This window comes from Colletotrichum gloeosporioides (genome assembly GCF_011800055.1).
Source record: "Colletotrichum gloeosporioides strain Lc1 chromosome Unknown consensus_66, whole genome shotgun sequence".
Classification (NCBI taxonomy): Eukaryota; Fungi; Ascomycota; class Sordariomycetes; order Glomerellales; family Glomerellaceae; genus Colletotrichum; species Colletotrichum gloeosporioides.
In genome coordinates this window covers 685,987-703,854 of record NW_025544711.1, presented here as the reverse complement: position 1 = coordinate 703,854, position 17,868 = coordinate 685,987, and the positions used below count along the sequence as shown (strand labels likewise).

The 17,868-nt window shown below is 55.2% G+C and overlaps 6 protein-coding genes across 6 annotated transcripts; 4 read left to right on the top strand and 2 right to left on the bottom strand.

The window, feature by feature from the left end:
• Positions 1–755: 755 nt before the first annotated feature.
• Positions 756–3,185, top strand: GCG54_00014838 (putative secreted glycosidase; the record flags this gene model as incomplete). Its single annotated transcript, XM_045414659.1, has 3 exons — positions 756–1,828; positions 1,875–2,552; positions 2,600–3,185. 3 exons carry the CDS (start codon positions 756–758, stop codon positions 3,183–3,185), a joined length of 2,337 nt encoding a protein of 778 aa, XP_045260781.1.
• A 307-nt stretch (positions 3,186–3,492) lies between these two features.
• Positions 3,493–5,679, bottom strand: GCG54_00014837 (DNA replication licensing factor mcm10; the record flags this gene model as incomplete). Its single annotated transcript, XM_045414658.1, has 1 exon — positions 3,493–5,679. One exon carries the CDS (start codon positions 5,677–5,679, stop codon positions 3,493–3,495), a length of 2,187 nt encoding a protein of 728 aa, XP_045260780.1.
• Positions 5,680–6,654: 975 nt separating this feature from the next.
• Positions 6,655–7,965, top strand: GCG54_00014836 (uncharacterized protein; the record flags this gene model as incomplete). The annotated part of the gene is made up of 1 exon (XM_045414657.1): positions 6,655–7,965. One exon carries the CDS (start codon positions 6,655–6,657, stop codon positions 7,963–7,965), a length of 1,311 nt encoding a protein of 436 aa, XP_045260779.1.
• Positions 7,966–8,039: 74 nt separating this feature from the next.
• Positions 8,040–8,801, bottom strand: GCG54_00014835 (uncharacterized protein; the record flags this gene model as incomplete). The annotated part of the gene is made up of 2 exons (XM_045414656.1): positions 8,040–8,474; positions 8,532–8,801. 2 exons carry the CDS (start codon positions 8,799–8,801, stop codon positions 8,040–8,042), a joined length of 705 nt encoding a protein of 234 aa, XP_045260778.1.
• Positions 8,802–9,893: 1,092 nt separating this feature from the next.
• Positions 9,894–11,228, top strand: GCG54_00014834 (uncharacterized protein; the record flags this gene model as incomplete). The annotated part of the gene is made up of 2 exons (XM_045414655.1): positions 9,894–10,687; positions 10,742–11,228. The coding sequence occupies 2 exons, from the start codon at positions 9,894–9,896 to the stop codon at positions 11,226–11,228; spliced, it is 1,281 nt and encodes a 426-aa protein (XP_045260777.1).
• A 1,014-nt stretch (positions 11,229–12,242) lies between these two features.
• GCG54_00014833 (putative tubulin--tyrosine ligase PBY1) lies at positions 12,243–14,881 on the top strand (the record flags this gene model as incomplete). Its single annotated transcript, XM_045414654.1, has 3 exons — positions 12,243–13,156; positions 13,209–13,274; positions 13,513–14,881. The coding sequence occupies 3 exons, from the start codon at positions 12,243–12,245 to the stop codon at positions 14,879–14,881; spliced, it is 2,349 nt and encodes a 782-aa protein (XP_045260776.1).
• Between the last annotated feature and the right edge of the window lie 2,987 nt (positions 14,882–17,868).

Genomic DNA, 17,868 nt, shown 5'->3' with positions numbered 1-17,868 from the left:
CCGCCATATGCTACAGGAACCCTGACTAGGAAGTAACTGTCGTGGGTCGGTACCTTCCTCCACTCCATGTCTCTCGGCTAAGCTACCCCTGTAATTCTAGCTAAGGCCGGGGGGAGTGGTTCCCTAGCCCCCCAACACCTTAGTTTATTCAAGCTCCTCCTGTCTCCAAACAACGTCCAAACGAAACAATTTGGCTGTTTCGTTCAACGGGTACACGGGAATGGTATAAGACGATGAGTTCGTGAGAACCTGACGGGAAAGCATTCACCCCACAGACGCCACTTCGACTGCGATATCGAACCTCTCAAATCTTCCGACGATGCACCTCCAAATACCGTGCGCCGCCATGTCCGCCATGCATACACGGAGATCCGGACATTGGACTGGCTAGAGCTGCAGGTCAACACGGCGCATACTGGCCAGTGATCGACAATTCGGTGTTCGTTGATGTTTATTCCCGCGCCATCAAGGATCACCAGACTACCACCTACCGCATAGAGCACACGCGCGGGGTCGAGTAAGTAAAGTTTGGCCAGCTACCAGCACGTAGCCGGGATCTCCGCGCGTCGTGCTACTTTGCAGGACGTGAGGAGATGGTCAACTGAATCACTGACATTTACAGTCCTCAGTTCTGATTGCGCTCTTCCTCTTCTCTTCAGCGGAATTCGACTGGTCTCAAATGAGAGGCTTGACTTCCCGCGGATGAACCATCTACATTAACTCTGTCCTACAGTTCATCTCATGTCTTCTTCGTCATGCGCAGGATTCAACTCTCACTAGTCTCTCTCGTTACTCTTGGTGCTGCAGTTGTCTCTCAGTCATTCGATCCTCTAACCTTTGTCGACCCCTTCATCGGCTCTCAGCGAGGCGGCAACGTATTCGCCGGCGCTACACGGCCTTATGGGCTCGCCAAAGCCGTCGCCGACGTCGACGGCGAAAAGACTGGTGGCTTTGCAACCGACGGCAGCAACATCACCGGCTTCAGCATTGTCCATGACAGCGGCACCGGAGGCAACCCCAGTCTGGGCAACTTCCCGCTGTTCCCGCAAGTGTGTCCAGGTGATGAGCTCAATAACTGCCGCTTTCGAATCGGAGACCGGGCAACCAAATATGATTTGAACAAGACGGTGGCCGAGCCAGGGTATTTCTCGGTGGACATGGTGTCAGGTGTGAAGGCGGACATGACCGTCTCTGAGCATGCGGCGCTCTTGCGGTTCACATTTCCCATTGGTAACGAGCATCCGCTTGTGATGTTGGATTTGACGGATCTTTGGGCGAGCCGTCAGAACGCCTCAATCAAGATTGATACACCCACAGGACGGATGACGGGAAACGGCACGTTCCTGCCTAGCTTCGGCGCCGGGTCGTATGTCATGCACTATTGCGTCGACTTCTTTGGGGCCAAGGTCTTCGACACGGGGGTATGGGTGAACAACCGCGCGGGTAACGAACCGAAGGAGCTATTCATCACGAGAGGCTTCAACCTGTTCTACCTCGAGGGGGGAGGTTTCGTCCGGTTCAAGGAACTCACTAACAACACGGTCACCGCAAGAGTGGGTGTCTCATTCAAGAGCAGCGGACAGGCGTGTCAAAATGCTGAGCGAGAGATTCCTGATCCCCTGAGTAACTTCCACTCGTTAGTCGGGTCAGCCAAAGACGCATGGAGGGAGAAGTTGAGCCCAGTGTCGATCAAGGCGGGCGGTGCGACGGATGATCTTCAGAGAAGTTTCTGGAGCGGGTTGTATCGCAACATGATCTCCCCTCAGAACTACACTAGCGAGAACCCCAATTGGGATAGTGGTGTCCCGTATTTTGATTCATACTACTGGTGCGTCAAAACTCGTCTTCTAGAAATCTGTGCTGATTGCAAGCAGCATGTGGGACAGTTTCCGCGTCCAGCATCCATTGCTTACCGTCATCGATCCGGTAGCGCAGACACAGATGGTCAATTCTCTGCTGGACATATACAAACACGAAGGCTGGCTCCCCGATTGCCGTATGTCTCTTTGTAAAGGCTGGACGCAGGGCGGCTCCAACGCCGATATAGTCCTCGTCGATGCCTATGTCAAGAATTTAACCTCGATAGACTGGAAACTGGCTCTGGAGGCCATTACGAAGGACGCAGAAGAGGAGCCCCTGGAGTGGTCCTACCAAGGTCGCGGCGGACTGACGAGCTGGAAGAACCTCAACTACATCCCGTATCTCGACTTCGATCCCATCGGCTTCGGTACAAACTCAAGGAGCATCTCGAGGACGTTGGAGTATTCATACAATGACTTTTGTTTGGCGACGCTAGCTCAGGGTTTGAACGAGGGCACAGCCCACGATAAATACATGACAAGAAGCATGAACTGGCAAAATCTGTGGAAGTTGGACCAAAAATCACTGATAAATGGCACCGACACCAACTTCAACGGCTTCTTCCAGCCAAAGTACATGAATGGGACCTGGGGTTTCCAGGATCCGATTGCCTGCTCTACTCTTGCTGGATTTTGTTCCTTGACGACAAATCCCAGTGAGACGTTCGAAGCGAGCATCTGGCAGTATCAGTTGTACGCACCAGGCCCTAACCCAGTCACGTCAAACTGACCTCTTGTAGCATCGTGCCTCATGCGACGTCAACCCTCATCGACATGATGGGCGGCGATGACGCATTCGTCTCCCGTCTGAACTACTTCCACGCGTCCCCTCTCGCAGACATCTCCAACGAGCCAGTGTTTCTTACGGTGTACCTGTATCATTATGCGGGACGGCCCGGCCTCTCGGCGGAACGCACTCATCAGTACATACCGTCTGCCTTCAACTCTACCCGCGGCGGCCTGCCTGGCAACGACGACTCTGGTGCCATGGGGGCGTTCCTCGCCTTCTCCGTCATGGGTCTATTCCCTGTCGCCGGACAAAACGTGTATCTCATCACACCACCTTTCTTCGAAGAAATCGCCGTCAAGAGTCCACTGACGGGCAAAAATGCTACAGTGAAGTGCGTGGGGTTCGATCCGGCTTACAAAAACATTTACGTGCAAAGCGCCAAGCTGGACGGGCACGCGTACAACAGAAGTTGGATTGGGCATGACTTCTTCAGCCAAGGACGGACTCTGGAACTTACTTTGGGCGACAAGGAATCTGACTGGGGAAAGAGCAAGGAAGCAAGGCCGCCTAGTTATGTGGCAGCGTCCAAGTCCTGAGGCACTTGACTGGGAACATTTGAGTACATCCACATCTTGCTCAAAATCATGGTTGGTGTCATGGAATGCTTTTCGCTGCTTGCCACAGCACATGCGTTGGTCACGCAAGAGCAGGGCTAGGCGAGCAGTGTGGGGTGATCGATCGATCGTCTTGAGGACGTCAAATTCTATTCTTGGTTCTGTTTTTCGGACCATAAATGTACCCATGATCGCTTCGAGTAGACTCCATCCAGGAGCCGTTATCCCTGACACCGTGCTTCCGTCCGGCCGTTCACAAGCCATACCCAAATCCCAATGCTGCCCAATCTCACCGAAGAATAACCAAGTCGTCATCATCATCTTCAAAGGAAACTGTCTGTGGCAGGTCCATCCCCAAGCTCTCCCTCCCAGCTTCGCGAATGCCTTTCTCCGTCACGAATCTCGTCTTTTTCCGGACCGGTGGTTTGTCGTTGCTCAACTTTTCGCCCTCCTTCATCTTGCTCAGCTTGTCCTTGAGGTTGCCACCCCAACCGAAACCAGACTTCGCGCCAGTTGTTGCTGATGCTGGAGCTCCGACCGAAGAGCTGGATTGCGCGCTCTGCGGCCTCTTGCGTTTTATAGGGCTCAGGTGGATCGCGAGGTCCCTACTCCTCGATCCTACCAGACCCAAAGCTTTAGCATCGGGCTTCGCTTCTTCTTCAATGGCGTTGGATGACGACGGTCCCGGCGGGGGGAAGGAAGCGGATACACTGGAAGCAGGACCACGTTCTGTCTTTTTCATATAATCCCTTCCAGCACCGGTGCCGATCTTGCCCAAGCGCTGCATGATTCCGCGTTCTCGCTCTTGTTGAAGCATCCGCTTCTTAAGCCCCTCTTCTTTCTCCCTCCGATCCGCGAGAGCCTGGGCACCGTCTATAAGCTGTGCCGCGCTCATGGATTTCGTGGCAAACCAATGGCTATGGGTTTCCCTGTCGTATTGGCTCTTCTTCTGTTCTGCCGCGGTAGGGGGCTTGGGGACGTAACGAGAGTTCATTCGCCATTTCTCTGCACCACTCATGCCGAAATCCATGGTGCCGATCTCGATGCGTGCTGCGCGTTGCTTGGAGACTGCCTCGTTGGTATGAAACTCGCAGAACTCTGTTCGTTTCTTGTTAACCCACGAATTGCAGTACTCGCCGTCCTTCTTGATGGATTTGCAGAAGCCCAGATCCCGAGCCTTCCCTACTTCCATGATTGTGTCGGCATCCGAGTTGATGACCAGACTGAAACGACCAGTGGCTTCGCGGCCGACCGGTGGCGGCATGATCGTAGGATTCAAGATTGCCAGCACGGTGCCTTCTGTGACCTTCCAGAACCGAGTGAACCCCGAGTTAAAGAGGAATAGCTCAAGCTCCCACTTCAAATCACATAGCGTAATCACCATGTATTTGCCCTTGTCTGTCTGTTTCCCTTTTTGGTCCGGTCTGGGTTTATGCGAGCGTGGTTCCGACTTTTTGGCCACAATGGCGAAGACGACGATATCTTGCTCGATATCTGGAAGCTGAAACTCGGGCCCCTTGACTTTGCGGAGTAAATCTGGTAACTTGAAAATCTTTTTCTCAGAGAGGTGCCTGGTTAGGACCTGGTGTGGCAGAATGCGCTGCGAAAGGTGGAAGCTAGAATACGGCTCGAATGCCGAAGCTTCGGATTCGGGGACATCTGCAGGTGCTAGCTTCTTAGGCTTCGCTGGCTTCGATTGTGGCAACATCCAGTCAGGCGGTGGTTGATAAAGGCCCTGGGGTCCATCTACGGATGTTGATGGCGGTGCCGGGAGAGCTAGTTGCCCGTCTCTTGGTGCTTGCTCGATCTTGGGCTCCAAACCGAGGATTTCTTCTCGTGTGAACTGTGGCGCTGCGTCGGGTTGGTCGGGTAGGTCGACGGCCTTTGATTTGTATTCGTCCATCTCCTTCCGTCCAATATCAAATGCATTGGACCTGACCTTTTGGACCCTGTCTCTTAAACCTTGCCGATCCTGCTCTGTTGTCCTTGCTGCAGCTAACCTCTCGTTGAAACTCAGCGGCCGAGATATTTCAGACGTGGGTTGGGGTCCGGGGGTCCTTGACCTCTGGAGGTAGCCGCCAAATTGTTGTTCTCCATCTTGCCTTCTGCGCAGCGCACTTGGAGCTCTTTTCAACGAGATGTCTTTCGCTCTCAGTCCCTTGTCTATTCCCAGAAGAACCCGACTTGGTGAAGTTTGTGGTTGAGGGGGCGGGGCCTTTCTTGTTGGGGAGACAGGCACCTCAATATTTGGGGCGGCGGGAAGTGACAAAGGCCTGGCGGCAGCTCGGCCCGCGCCCTGTCCAAATATTCTCGAGGATGGTCTTGGTTGTGGTGGTGGTGATCTGCGCCTGGGCGATGGGGGCACAGCTGTCTTCTCCCTTGCGCTCTGAAGTTTCTTGAGCTTTAACCTGGCCTGGATCTCCTGCAACTTGAGCTGTAGGGTTTCCTCGTCCTCCTCCTCCTCTTGGTCGTTCATCTCGTCTCGCAATGCGGCCGACCTTGACGATAAGGCGGACATGGATCGCCCCCTCTTGAGTGGTGACGGAGAGGGAGAGGTTCGGTTCGCAAGCCGTCTCAGTCGTTCGCGCCCGCCGGGTGTGCTGATGAGGGCTTCATGGGGTGATCGGGGAGGCCATTGAGGCTCATCGTGTGGGGCACCTGTGGGAATGTTACGGTCTCGTTCGCCAGACGCTCTCGGGGTAACGAACCAGGAGGCATATTGCTAGTAGGTCACAGTGCAGGCGGTCGTCGGCGCGATGGTCACCTTGGTACATTCCAGGGCAAGGCGACTTGACGGAGCTTTAACGCCACAAGGCCCATGACCCGCCGACCGGGCTGTTCAGCTTCGAAATCGGGCGCAAGACTCGGTTGGTGGTTTACGGGAGGGGTCTGTGCCGGCAAACAAACACTCGCATTCAGAGAACAAAGGAAAGGCGTAAGAGTTCAATGTAAACAAGATAGGCGGCTAAAGGAGCGACGTCGGCGTTCGGTGCCGCAAAAATGACGAAAAGATGTGTGCTAGCTAAGGCATGAGAAGGATGGGCAAGCAGGTCTCGATCGTTATCGACTGTCGCATCTGAACTTGTCGTCACGATAAGCCTGCGGGCTAGGCTGAGAAGAGGAGTTTGACGTGGAGTGATGCGAGTGTTTGGGCAGCCGCCATTGGTCACTGTCGCGAATGACCCTGAACAACGCGTTCCACTTTTAATTGAGATCAGTCCGTCGCGTTCTGGCGCGTCTAAGCGCAGGGGTTCACAAGTCACTTTGTACCTCGATCCGCGACCTATCCACGCTCAGCACTGGCCTACAGGTCGGATTGTTCGCTATCAAATTGCCGACACGTCTGCTTCATCTATTCTCGATTGTTCTTCGTTCTGGGTTTCTCGGATTTGGCATCTCTGGTATTCAAGAGCTGCTAGTCGCACACAGCAGAATCTTTAGGTCACAGCCAATGGCGAGAACCAGATCAACCAAATCCGCTCCGGCGGCGAAGACGGAGGCAAGCAATGCCTCAACAACGGCCAAGTACAGTCTGCCAGAGGAGTCGTCGAGCGCACCCAAGCTGTTCATCATTCCTACCAAGGCTACCCAAGAGGCTCGCATAGTCTCTCTCCCTAATCCCAGATACTCGAAACCTACACGGTATCTGCTCTGCCCAGACACGGGCATCTACGAGTTCACCAAGATCGCAGCACCCAAGACCAGCCCGAGGAGCTGGATGATCGAGACACCCACCGGCGATTTGGAGAAGTCAAATGAAGGAGACACTTCACAACTCCAGGCGCAGGTCACCAATGGCGCTGACCTCTTCATTGCGACTCCTATTGATCCCATCTTCATCCTGCTTCCCGGCCTTTTCGGCCCTGCCAGCGCAAAGTCTACCGAATCGAAACGCCTCTTCCTCTCCAGCGATGACCACTTCGACGCCGTTTCTTCGTCGTCCTCCCATATGGCCGAGGCTCTACGATGCCCAAAAACCCGCGCACTTCTCGAGTCACGAATGGAAACGGTCTGCGACACCGTCGATGCTGGTGACGAGAATATGTACCGACTGAGCGAGAAGAAGCTTGTCAACGAGATTCTGTCAAAAGCGAAAGCGATGAGCTCCAAAAGCCTTCCGAACAGTATGGAGGAAAAGTTTGTGAAGAAGGCCTTGGAGGCACCTATTCAAGTACAAAGATCACAAGCGGTGACAGTGGAAGCCAAATCGGCTGCCGATGGAGCGACGGATGGATCCCAAGATTCCACCAAGAATGAATCAGGCGAGTCTCAGATGTCCGTTTCTACGGTGGACAGTACACAATCAGCTGTGTCGACTTCGACAGCCGCAACATCTATCAGCGAAGTCGTGGAAGAGACCATCGTCAGTGCCATCCAAGCATCTGAGGAGGTCACCAATCTTCAGAGACTCAAGGTCGCATTCAATTTCATCTGTTCCAGCTATATCGCGCCTGGGATGACCGCGATGCTGAGGCCAATCCTGGCTGACCAGGAGACGACCAGCGTCGACTTCACCCCTCTGGATGACTACTTGGCTCAACTTGCCAAACTACGCGCCGAAGCCGCATCGTCTAGATCAATGGCCGACTACTCCAGGAAGCGAATGATGGATGAGGAGGAGGAAGAGGCACGTGCTGACAAGAAGAGAAAGATGGAGGAGGAGAAGAAACGGAAAGCCACCCAAAGCCGCGGAGTCAGAGCTTTGGAGAAGGTCAACACTAAGGGCATGAAGAAGATGAGCGACTTCTTCAAGAAGAAATAGGCTGGTCTGCAGTGGACCGCCAGCATGCATTTCAGGGTATCGGTACTCATGCACAAACAAAAAGTCGTCCAACACTACTCCGTACCTCTAGCCCGTCCCCGATATCCACCGCGAACACTCGGAGCGCCCCTGCCGATTCTCGATGTGCTACTGGAATAGGTGTGGCCGCGCGTGGTCGTCGTACTTGTGCCACGAACCCGCCCACGAGAGACCCCGCGGGTCACTCCTCGGCCACGAGATGTGGTGCCAACAGCCGCTTGTCTCTGCCGCTCTTCCTCTTCCTCCTCACGCTTTCGTCGGACAGCCTCACGTCGCCTTTCCTCTTCCGCCGCCCGCCTCTCAGCTTGCTGTTGCTTGTGCAAAGCCTCGGCTTCGACTTCTACCAAGTCGTTGCTTGCGCCGCGCCAGTTCGGGTTGAGGATTAGTCGCTGGTTGTGTTCGGTTTGAGAGAGGATGCGGGTCCAAGTATTAAGGAGAGTGGACGCGTTCGAGACGGTGCCGGAGACGGTCTACGAGTTTAAAGTCAGCGACAGACCAGGAACGAAGGAGTCAGCAGCAACACATACGTTCATGTTCCCCTTGGCCTTGTCAAGAGTGGTGATGATGCCCTCAATTGCGGCGTTGATATTGCGGACACCCTCCAGCTCCTTGCGCAAGGCGGCCTCTCTGTCATGCGCGGTAGGTTGGTTCGCAGGTGTCTTTGGCGTCTTAGGAGTTTTGGGAGTTTTCGGTGTGGCAGGGGTCTTGGGCCGGTCGGAGGATGGGGGGGCTTGACCGTCTGGGCCAGGCGACGCCCAGATGTCCTCGGTGAGGGAGTCGTCCATGTTGTCGGCCATGATGGATGTTGCGCCGGTCGGTGCCCGGGTCTGGCCGCAGCTGCAAGTGCGGGTGCGGGTGCGGGTGCAGGTGCAGGTGGTAATGCGCCGATGGTGACGGTTCTGCGAGAGCGCGGTCTGGGGCTGTCTGTGCCTGAGACGGAACGGCGGCGGTGACGTTATTTGTTGATGGAATCAGACTTTGGGATTGGAGTGCCGCTTCGTGTCCGGGCTGTTTGGGTGGAAATGTGGGATGGGGTGAGGGGCAGAGAAGACCCCTGCAGGCCCAATGGGCACTTTAGCGTTAGTGTTGTTTGGGCCGGCTCGACTGTGTGTACGATACGCGAAAAGACGCGCTTTTCAGGAGGTGCGACGCGTCTCCGCCGCCGTGGTGGGGCCTCGCTTAATTTGCGCAGAAAATGAGCTGTCTGTCCCCTCAAGCCTCAGTGTTCGTCGCTGTAAAACTTGGTGGCTGGTGGCTGGTGCGCTGCCAAAAAAAAAAAAAAAAAAAAAAAAAAAAANCCAAAAAAAAAAAAAAAAAAAAAAAAGAAGTCGCTGGATTGGGCTGCCCACTGCCCACTTCATTGGACATGGGCGCACGTTCTGAAAGGGTCGGTCGCAGTCCCCTCCCAGCCTTTACTTTTCCCACTCCAGCCTCCCACGTTCTGTGACTTGACCGTTTCCTTTTGCATCCATCCCAACTGCCGCCGCCCCATGATCGCGAACATCCTCCATTCCATCCACACATCCACTTCTTACTTGTATCTCTTGTAGTCAGAGCAACCAGAGGAATCGCGAACTTCGGCATTTTATCCTTACTGCGATTGCGTAGTATTGTCAAAAATAATCAGTTGAACTAAGCTCTTTATACTCTGACCGCTAGAGTCTTCTAAGAGTAAGGTACTCGAATCAACCGGGTGCTACCTCACCTCATCCTCCCAAGGCACCGACCACACTGGACGTCTTTCATCGCTTTGCGACACCTGAACGCGCGCGCGCATTCGCCACCAAGACGGGAAAGAGCGATTGACAACCTCAAAGAAAAAGTAAAAAGGAAGGAGCAGCCCATTGAGCATCAGGGTGCCTGCCAACCCTCACACCCACGAATCCAAAATGGCGACCTTCGCAGCATCAACACCTTCACCTCCCCCATCCTCCATCCGAACACCACCGACCCCCAAACACGGCTGGAGCGATAACTGGGAACCTTACTCTCCTCGCAAGTCGGCGCGAATTTCATCTCGACGAGCCGCCCACCGAACCCCTTCTCCCCAACCCTCATCCCACCGCACTCCTCCTCGAACCACCCGCAAAGCCGTCGCGCCTTCCGCTGCCGCAGCTGCGTCAATCATGTCGCCTACCGCCACCCCTCAGAAGAAGCGCCAGCCCGCCCAAGACTCCGTTCGTCGTGCATCCGGATTTCTGACCGTCGAGAGCGCAACCCAAGCCGCCTCGTCGCTTGGTATTGACAAGATGGAGCACCAAGCTCCTGCTCCTTCCGTCACTCGTCGCTCCGGCATGCTGCCCACACCAGCCAAGACTCCCAAGAAGGCACCCAACGAGAAGCAGACGGCCCATATCCGCTCCGTCGCCCGCAACCTGTTCCACAACGACGAGGAGGCTTTGGTCAGCCCTAGAAGGAAGCGCGTCCCCAAGAAGTACTCTGGTAATTCGCTGGAGAGCTTTGTTGCCGAGGAAGTTGAGGAGCCGATTGAAATTTTCACCGATTCCCAAGACCGCGTTCCCGAAGTCGATCGGAGTGAGGACAACCCGTTCTACGGCGGTAGCGCCACTGTCGAGCGAGAGCCCCCGCGCCGTCGCAGCAAGCGCAACGTCGCCATCCCCGGAGAAGCCTCTCAGGCGGTTGATGAAGCGATCCAGCGTGAAGATGGACTGATCTATGTCTTGTAAGTCAAACCCGCTCTCAGAGTCTTTGCGTGTTCGCTAACAAATCATTGCAGCCGAGGAAAGAAGATTTTCCGCAAGTTCGCTGAGCCAGAGGATGACGAGGATGTAGAGGGCAGCACGTCTGAGCGTCCTAAGAGACCACTCACTCGCTCTGCCATCAAGCCCCGCCTGCTGTTTCCCGTGGCACCCAAGGCGCCTGCTACTGGCTCGACTTTGGAAGAGGAGGAGGCGGTCACCGACATTGAGGACCACAACCTGGAGGAGCCGGAGGACGCCCCACAGACCCCAGCCGAAGTTAAGGACGAGTGCCCGTCGACCCCCCAAGCACCCAAGTTTGGCCAGATGGTAGCAACTCCTCCCGACACCAGACGCACTACGCGATCCGGATTGAAGTCGGAAGAGGCAACCCCAATCAAACGCAAGACCCGGTCGAGTCCATTCGACGACTGGCCGCGCGTCAAAAGCCGTCACGAGAGCTCACCAGCCAAACGCTCGGCAGATCCAGTTACCGCTCCGGCTGCTAAGCGAGCCCGTCATTAAGATGTTCTAATGCGGCGAAATTGAGTATCATTCTTGGTATTCTCTGGCATGTTGAGCCATGAGACTACTGCAGCTTCGGTCAGGGTCAGGGTCATGGGATGAAAAAGCACAATTCTCGATAAGCTTTTGTGTAATGGTTAGGTATTTCACTTTCTGGACTAGGGACAAGTTGGCCAGTGAGTACTGGCAGTAGGCAGCACCTACGACTTGGGTCCCTTTTTAACACTGGTAAACTTGTTTGGACGATGGACGATCGGAAGATTCTTACGGAAGCAGAGGATGATCAGCTCGGGCTTTGGCGTTGGTTAAGCCGTGTATGAAGGACTGATATTCATGTATTAGAGGACCAGGCCAGGTTCTCCGAAATCTGCAGACTAGGACAAGAATGATTTTCATAGCATCTTTGAGAGCTGCATCGAGACGTGACCATGCGTGATTGACCAGCGACTTCGGCTTTCCATTACAGCCCGAGTCTACTGCACCTAATTGGATGCGTGACCATGTAGGCCAAGCGGGCAGCCACGTACGTTAGGTCGGGTTCGGGCGAGCTGTTGGTATGTGAGGCAAGGTTAAGGTAGGTAGTCACGCCCGATGTTGCCCGCCGTTTGGCTCCGAGAGCGGGCACGGAAGTCTGCCCGTCCAACTAACGTCAACATGCCCCACTATTGCAACCCCTCCATCCCGCCTAGGCTCTGTGCCGTCTGGTCAGGAAATTTATCCGACTTCTTTCCTTTATGTAACTCACGACTCATCACCTCAGGGCTTCATTAACTCTGGAACAGAGCTCCCCGGTCCCTTCTACCTCGGGGTTACCTCATCGACGTTCTTGAGCTTTGTCATTGCAAGTCCATCGGCCCCCTGTGACCTTTGCCAAGACCTCCAGCCGCGGGGCGTCTCTCCAACCCGAAATCTCACCTTCAACCTCACCTTGTGTCCTGCTCGCTCTGCGCCTCTCTTGTCCTAGTACTCATTCAACCCATTTCGGAAACGAGATTGAACGTCACCATCACCAAGATGCACATCCTCCTTACCAACGACGACGGCCCGCCGTCTGCGCACTCCTCCCCCTACGTCCACTCCCTCATCCACTACCTTCAAAAAGCCGGCCATACCGTCTCCGTCTGCCTCCCGCACACCCAACGCTCCTGGATCGGCAAGGCGCACATCATCGGTCAGACCGTCAAGCCTCTCTACTACCGCCCCTCCGCCGAGGGTCTTCACGGCACTGAAGGCACCACCTCAACACGTCCTACCGCCACCGCCGGCGAGGACGAATGGATTCTGGTTGATGGCACACCGGCCTCGTGCGTTCAAATCGGCCTGCACCACTTCTTCAAGGAGCGCGGACCCATCGATCTCGTCGTCAGCGGTCCCAACTACGGCCGCAATACCACCGCCGTTTTTGCGCTCAGCTCGGGAACTTTGGGCGGCGCGCTCGAGGCGGCGGTCTGCAAGCGCAAGTCCATTGCGCTCAGCTATGCCTTCTTCTCGCGGAACCATGACCCTGTCATTATCGAGGGCGCTGCGAGGCACTCGGTGAAGGTCATCGAGAAGCTGTATGAGCAGTGGCCTGCCAGTGACGAGGTTGACCTGTACAGTGTCAATGTGCCGCTTGTTGAGGGTGTTGAGACTCACAAGACGCTCTACACGGCCATGCTGCAGAACTACTGGCGCGAGGGCAGCTGCTTCCAGGAGATCGAAGGCGACGTTGGTGACGAGGATGAGGAGGAGGAGAAGATTCGCGAGGGTGATTTTGGCGAAGCAATTGGCGGCGATGATGCTCCTGAGCAGAAGGGCGAGGGCAAAAAGACTCCTGCTCACCGCCAAAGACACTTCAAATGGGCACCCAAGTTCACGGACGTGTACAAGAGCGTTGAAGAAGCAGAGCCTGGCAACGACGGCTGGGCTGTCAAGGAGGGCTACACGAGGTATGTCGATGCTCCTTTACAGGTATTTGCATATTACTGACAGCAGCTGCAGTGTGACACCCCTGAAGGCCAACTTCTTGCAGCCTGCGCAGCATCTGCACAAGAAGGAATTGATTCTGTAAGTGAGCCCTTGGTCATTCGAGAGATGCATAGAGAAACGAGCATGGTGAGAACACGACATGGCGAAGAGCCGGGTAGGGTGCCGGGACATTTTACACTCCATAAGCATGAACAGGCGGGAACAAAGGCATGAACATGACAATAGAGGACGGCAGCTCAGCATGTACTCTACGCTCTAAGTCACTTTTTTTTGCAGACAATAGACCGAACAGTTTCTTACCTCTGTCTGTCTGTAGTGATAGCCCTCAAAATAATGGGCCCAAGGAGCAGGCAGCCTCCATGACTGAGCTTCCCATCAGGACCGGCCCGTTGCAGCCATCTTGGACGCCAGAATTTCACGCGATCATCAACTACGAAGACCCATATGTCCAGCCTCTGATCCTCGAGGCCATGGAACGCTTGTTCCCGAACAAGTACTCCATCCTCCCGGCGCCGGAGACCAACGCAACTACCGACGACGCACCCTCTCTGACTGCCGTTCTTCCCACCAAGGACACCCGCGTTCTCCACATCGCTCCCTACGAGTCCCTTGACTTCGAACACACCGCCGAGCACCCGTCCACCGCCCTTGTCAATAGTTACATTATTCGCAAGGCCCTTATCCGCAAGCATTACCTCTCCGCGACGGTCGACCACTGGGTTGCGAAGCACCCCGACTCGGCCCTCAAGACGCACGTGCAGCGAGGCGAGCATTTCGAGGTTGACTACGCCGAGTTCCTCGACGACGCGCTCGTCGAGGCGTTTGATCTCCGCGAGAGCATGGACCGCAACGACTCCGTCGAGGGCGCCGACAAGAGGGAGTGGTGGATCCTGAAGCCGGGCATGAGTGACCGCGGGCAGGGCATTAGGCTATTCAGCTCGATGGAAGAGCTGCAGGGCGTCTTTGACGAGTGGGAGGAGGAGAGACCTGACAGCGAGGACGAGGACGAGGGAGATGGAGAGGCAGAGGGAAGCGGTGGGGATTACATTACGACTTCGCACCTGCGGCACTTTGTTGTGCAGCCGTACATCCATCCTCCCCTGCTGCTCCCCGACGACGCAAGAAAGTTTCACATCCGCACGTACGTGTTGTGCGTGGGCAGCCTGGACGTCTACGTGTACAGGCCCATGCTGGCGCTGTTCGCGGGCAAGGCGTACAAGGCGCCGTGGGAGGATGCGGATCTCGACGGGCACCTCACGAACACGTGTCTCCAGGGCGGGGAGTCTGCCTTGCCTCCGGTCAAGCAGTTCTGGGACCTTGTGAAGGGCCAGGGCTTGGCGGAGGGCCAGGCGGAGAGCATCTTCAAGCAGATATGCGAGGTTACGGGTGACATCTTTGAGGCCGCGGCCAGGGAGATGACGATTCACTTCCAGCCCTTGGGCAATGCCTTTGAGGTGTTTGGGCTGGACTTCTTGGTGGACGCCGAGGCGAGGCCGTGGTTGCTTGAGGTCAACTCGTTCCCCGACTTCAAGCAGACGGGAGGAGATCTGAAGGGGGTTGTTGCTGGGTTCTGGGAGGAAACGCTGAGGAAGTCTGTATCGGGCTTCTTTGGTATCGAGGCGGCAGAGGGAGAGAGAACGGGCGAGATGGTCCACGTCAGGAAGGTTGACCTCGGCAGACGGTGAGCAAGTGAGTGAAGTGAGCCTTGCAATATGGCTTGGATGATAAGGCGTTCTTTTGGCTTCCTCTGGGGATGGCAGACGTGAATGGTTACAGGCTGCGAATGACACAAGGCAGATTGAAAAGCATGAGTTTCGGAATAGACAAAATTACATGACTCTTTGGGTTTGAAATTCCGACAACCTCGCGGCGGCCATGTCAAGATGATGCTACGAAGATAACGCATGCATGACTGCAGGCAGATTGGCAAGGCAGAATGTCTGGCAGTAGGCAACATCAATCAACACAGCTCAAGTGTCACCTTTTCCCCACCGCAACGCATATTGAAAACTTGACATAGGGAAGCGGGACTCTCAAAGTCACTTTTTTTGCGATAACAGCTGCATAATTATCACTTATTAGGTGAGGCAGAGATCGTGACAAGTTTCACCTCAACCAGACTTTGGACTTGCATCAACAACGATACAGTGAGATGCTTGTGATGTTGCGTTGCCAAGAATTACGATCTCCTGCCAAGCAAACGGGAACTAAGACTCAATCGGGGTTGGACAAATAGCCAATATTTTTGCCAAGAAGGGGTTCCAAGTCTAAAGGGCCGAATTCTGGGGCGGAACGTCACTGGCGCATATTGGGATGTTCGAGAGATTGCTTTTGATTGAGCAGACGAAGGGGGGCTTGGACGAACACAAACAAAACATGAGCATTCTTGACAAGCGCCTTTGGCGAGAAACATGGCGTATCCTGTACAACCACCCGAAAGAATACTAGATGGGTGTTCATTAGCAGAGTGCTGAGTAAACAACGTTGGAGCTATTGAGGTTTCGGGCACGCCAATGACATCCAATAGTCTCGCCCGGAGCAAGCTGCACATCGCACGTGGTGGTTGGTGCGATTGAAACAACCCCGCGATGCACTGCCTCAATGGTAGCGAAGGAGGGGGCGAGCTGCGGCAGTTGGGTTACCTCTTTCTGCGTTCGTTTGATGGTCGGTTGGGTTGGCTACCGTGGCTACTGCTGGGAGGTTGTGAAATGTTGCCGCCGGATGGCATCTCGGATGTTGTTGAGCTGCATATCGCGACGAAGGGGGGACTGCAGAGGCCGCCAAAGGGTGGGTGCAAGCAAGACACGAGAAGGGGTCTGGAGCGGACTGCGCTGTGTGTATTGGCACGAGGTGATTCTGCTTCGCGAGGTAGGTAGATCGCCACTTGGCCCGATGTTTCTCATCCCCGGTGTTGCGGAAAGAGTTTCGCTCTGAGTTGCTCAGCCTCAATCCATGTGCCGCATCGATGACGGTGTGCTTCCCGGTTGGTCCATCGCAGTCGGGGCTAGCTAGGCATATCGGAAGATGCCATGTCGGATTGAGACAGCGGCATTCGGTAGGATTCTGACCTTCTTCCTTTTCCTTTCCAGCGCCCGTCGTCAAGGGTGCCTACTTTGATGATGTCGAAGGCTGGTTCCATAGCCGGGGTGGTTGTGGAATGCGAGGTAGTCCGCGTGCGTTGTAGAGGCGACCCGAGCGAGGTGAAGAAGGTATGACTGGGGCCCGGTGTCGTTGCCGAAACTTGACAGGCAGGATAAGATCACTCGTGCCAAGTGAGCGAAAGAAAGCGCTTGCTGGACTGCGAGTCAAGAGAGTAGAGAGGTGTTGATGGGACGAAGTTGCGATTTCTCACGTTCATGCTATGGCGTGCGGCCCGGCGTTAGGCATTCTGGGCGGAGAGGGACGACCTAGGGCCGACTGGTGGACGGTGCATACGCCCGTGATGTTTCGTCGGCTCTCGGATGCGTGGGCACCGGACCATCCGCGAAATGGGAAGACACCGACTGGAGGCGTTTTGGGAGCTGGACAGCACCCGTCGGACGGAGGACTTTCGGGACGGGGGGTGGGACATGTTGTCTCTCCCCCTTCTCTCAGCAAGCAAGATTCGCTCATGTGTCTTGTCTCCCATTTTGCCAAGAATTTGTGCTGAACCTTGGACGGCACATGTGTGGAATATGCTTCTCAGAGCTTGTTTCTGGCCGTCACCCCATCCGGTTGGTGGTGTGTTGGCTGGCCCGCAGGGAAACGCGAAGTTCGCGAACGAACAATTGAGATGCCAGCCGGGCGCGATGTGGGCTGCGGATATTCCGCGTTCAAGGATTCATGAGGGGTTTTTTCTTGCTTGCCTCCTTGCCTGCCTGCTTCTTCTCTCATTGAGCAAGGACCAAGGGCCATCCAAGGATTGGAAGCATTCCAAGCGAGTCCGTAGAATTTTGGAAGAAAAGTCCCGGACGCGAATCGTTCAATGTCACTGACAATCGCGGTAACGGGAACCATGGGTAGAGAATCACGACCCTTGTCTAGCGAGCCCGAGTCAATTGAAGGAGGGCGAGGAGACCGGGGCGCCCAGAGCGGCAAGCGAGACGGGTCGGACCAGGAGGTTTTAGCAAGAACAAGGAGAAAGGGCGAAGCTCTCAGCAGTGCCAGGTTTGCAGTTGTGCTGTCTTGTGGAGACTGGACTCGTGAGAGGCATTGGACTCTGGAGTCAAGGACAGGACGGAACCTTGAAAAAAGTCTTGACGAGGCCCCGGAAATCTAGACCGTTGTCCACCCGCGGGTCGTGACGCTGAGGTCCGATTCGGCAAGGGCACCGATATGGCGTCCTTCTTTCATGTCGGTAAGGGAATTAACTAGTGGATACCGCCATTCCGGAGCAAGCAGGCGCCAAAACAAACAGGCGGAGCGGCAGATTGCCAGGTAGGAAAAAGGAGATGGACGAGGGTGCTCTTGATCGTGCTCCGGGATTTCCACCCTTATTCTTTGCTTTTCAACACCTAGCCATGGAACCGATGCAGCGGCATGAATCACAGGATACCCGGTGGGAAATTTGCATCCATCGCCACAGCCTGCAATGGCGAAAGCATTGTGATTGCTCATTGCACAACACAGTCAGTGCTCCGTACAGATGCGCGGCCACCGTCGTAATTTGGTGGTTCCTTTGGGCCTTGGCATC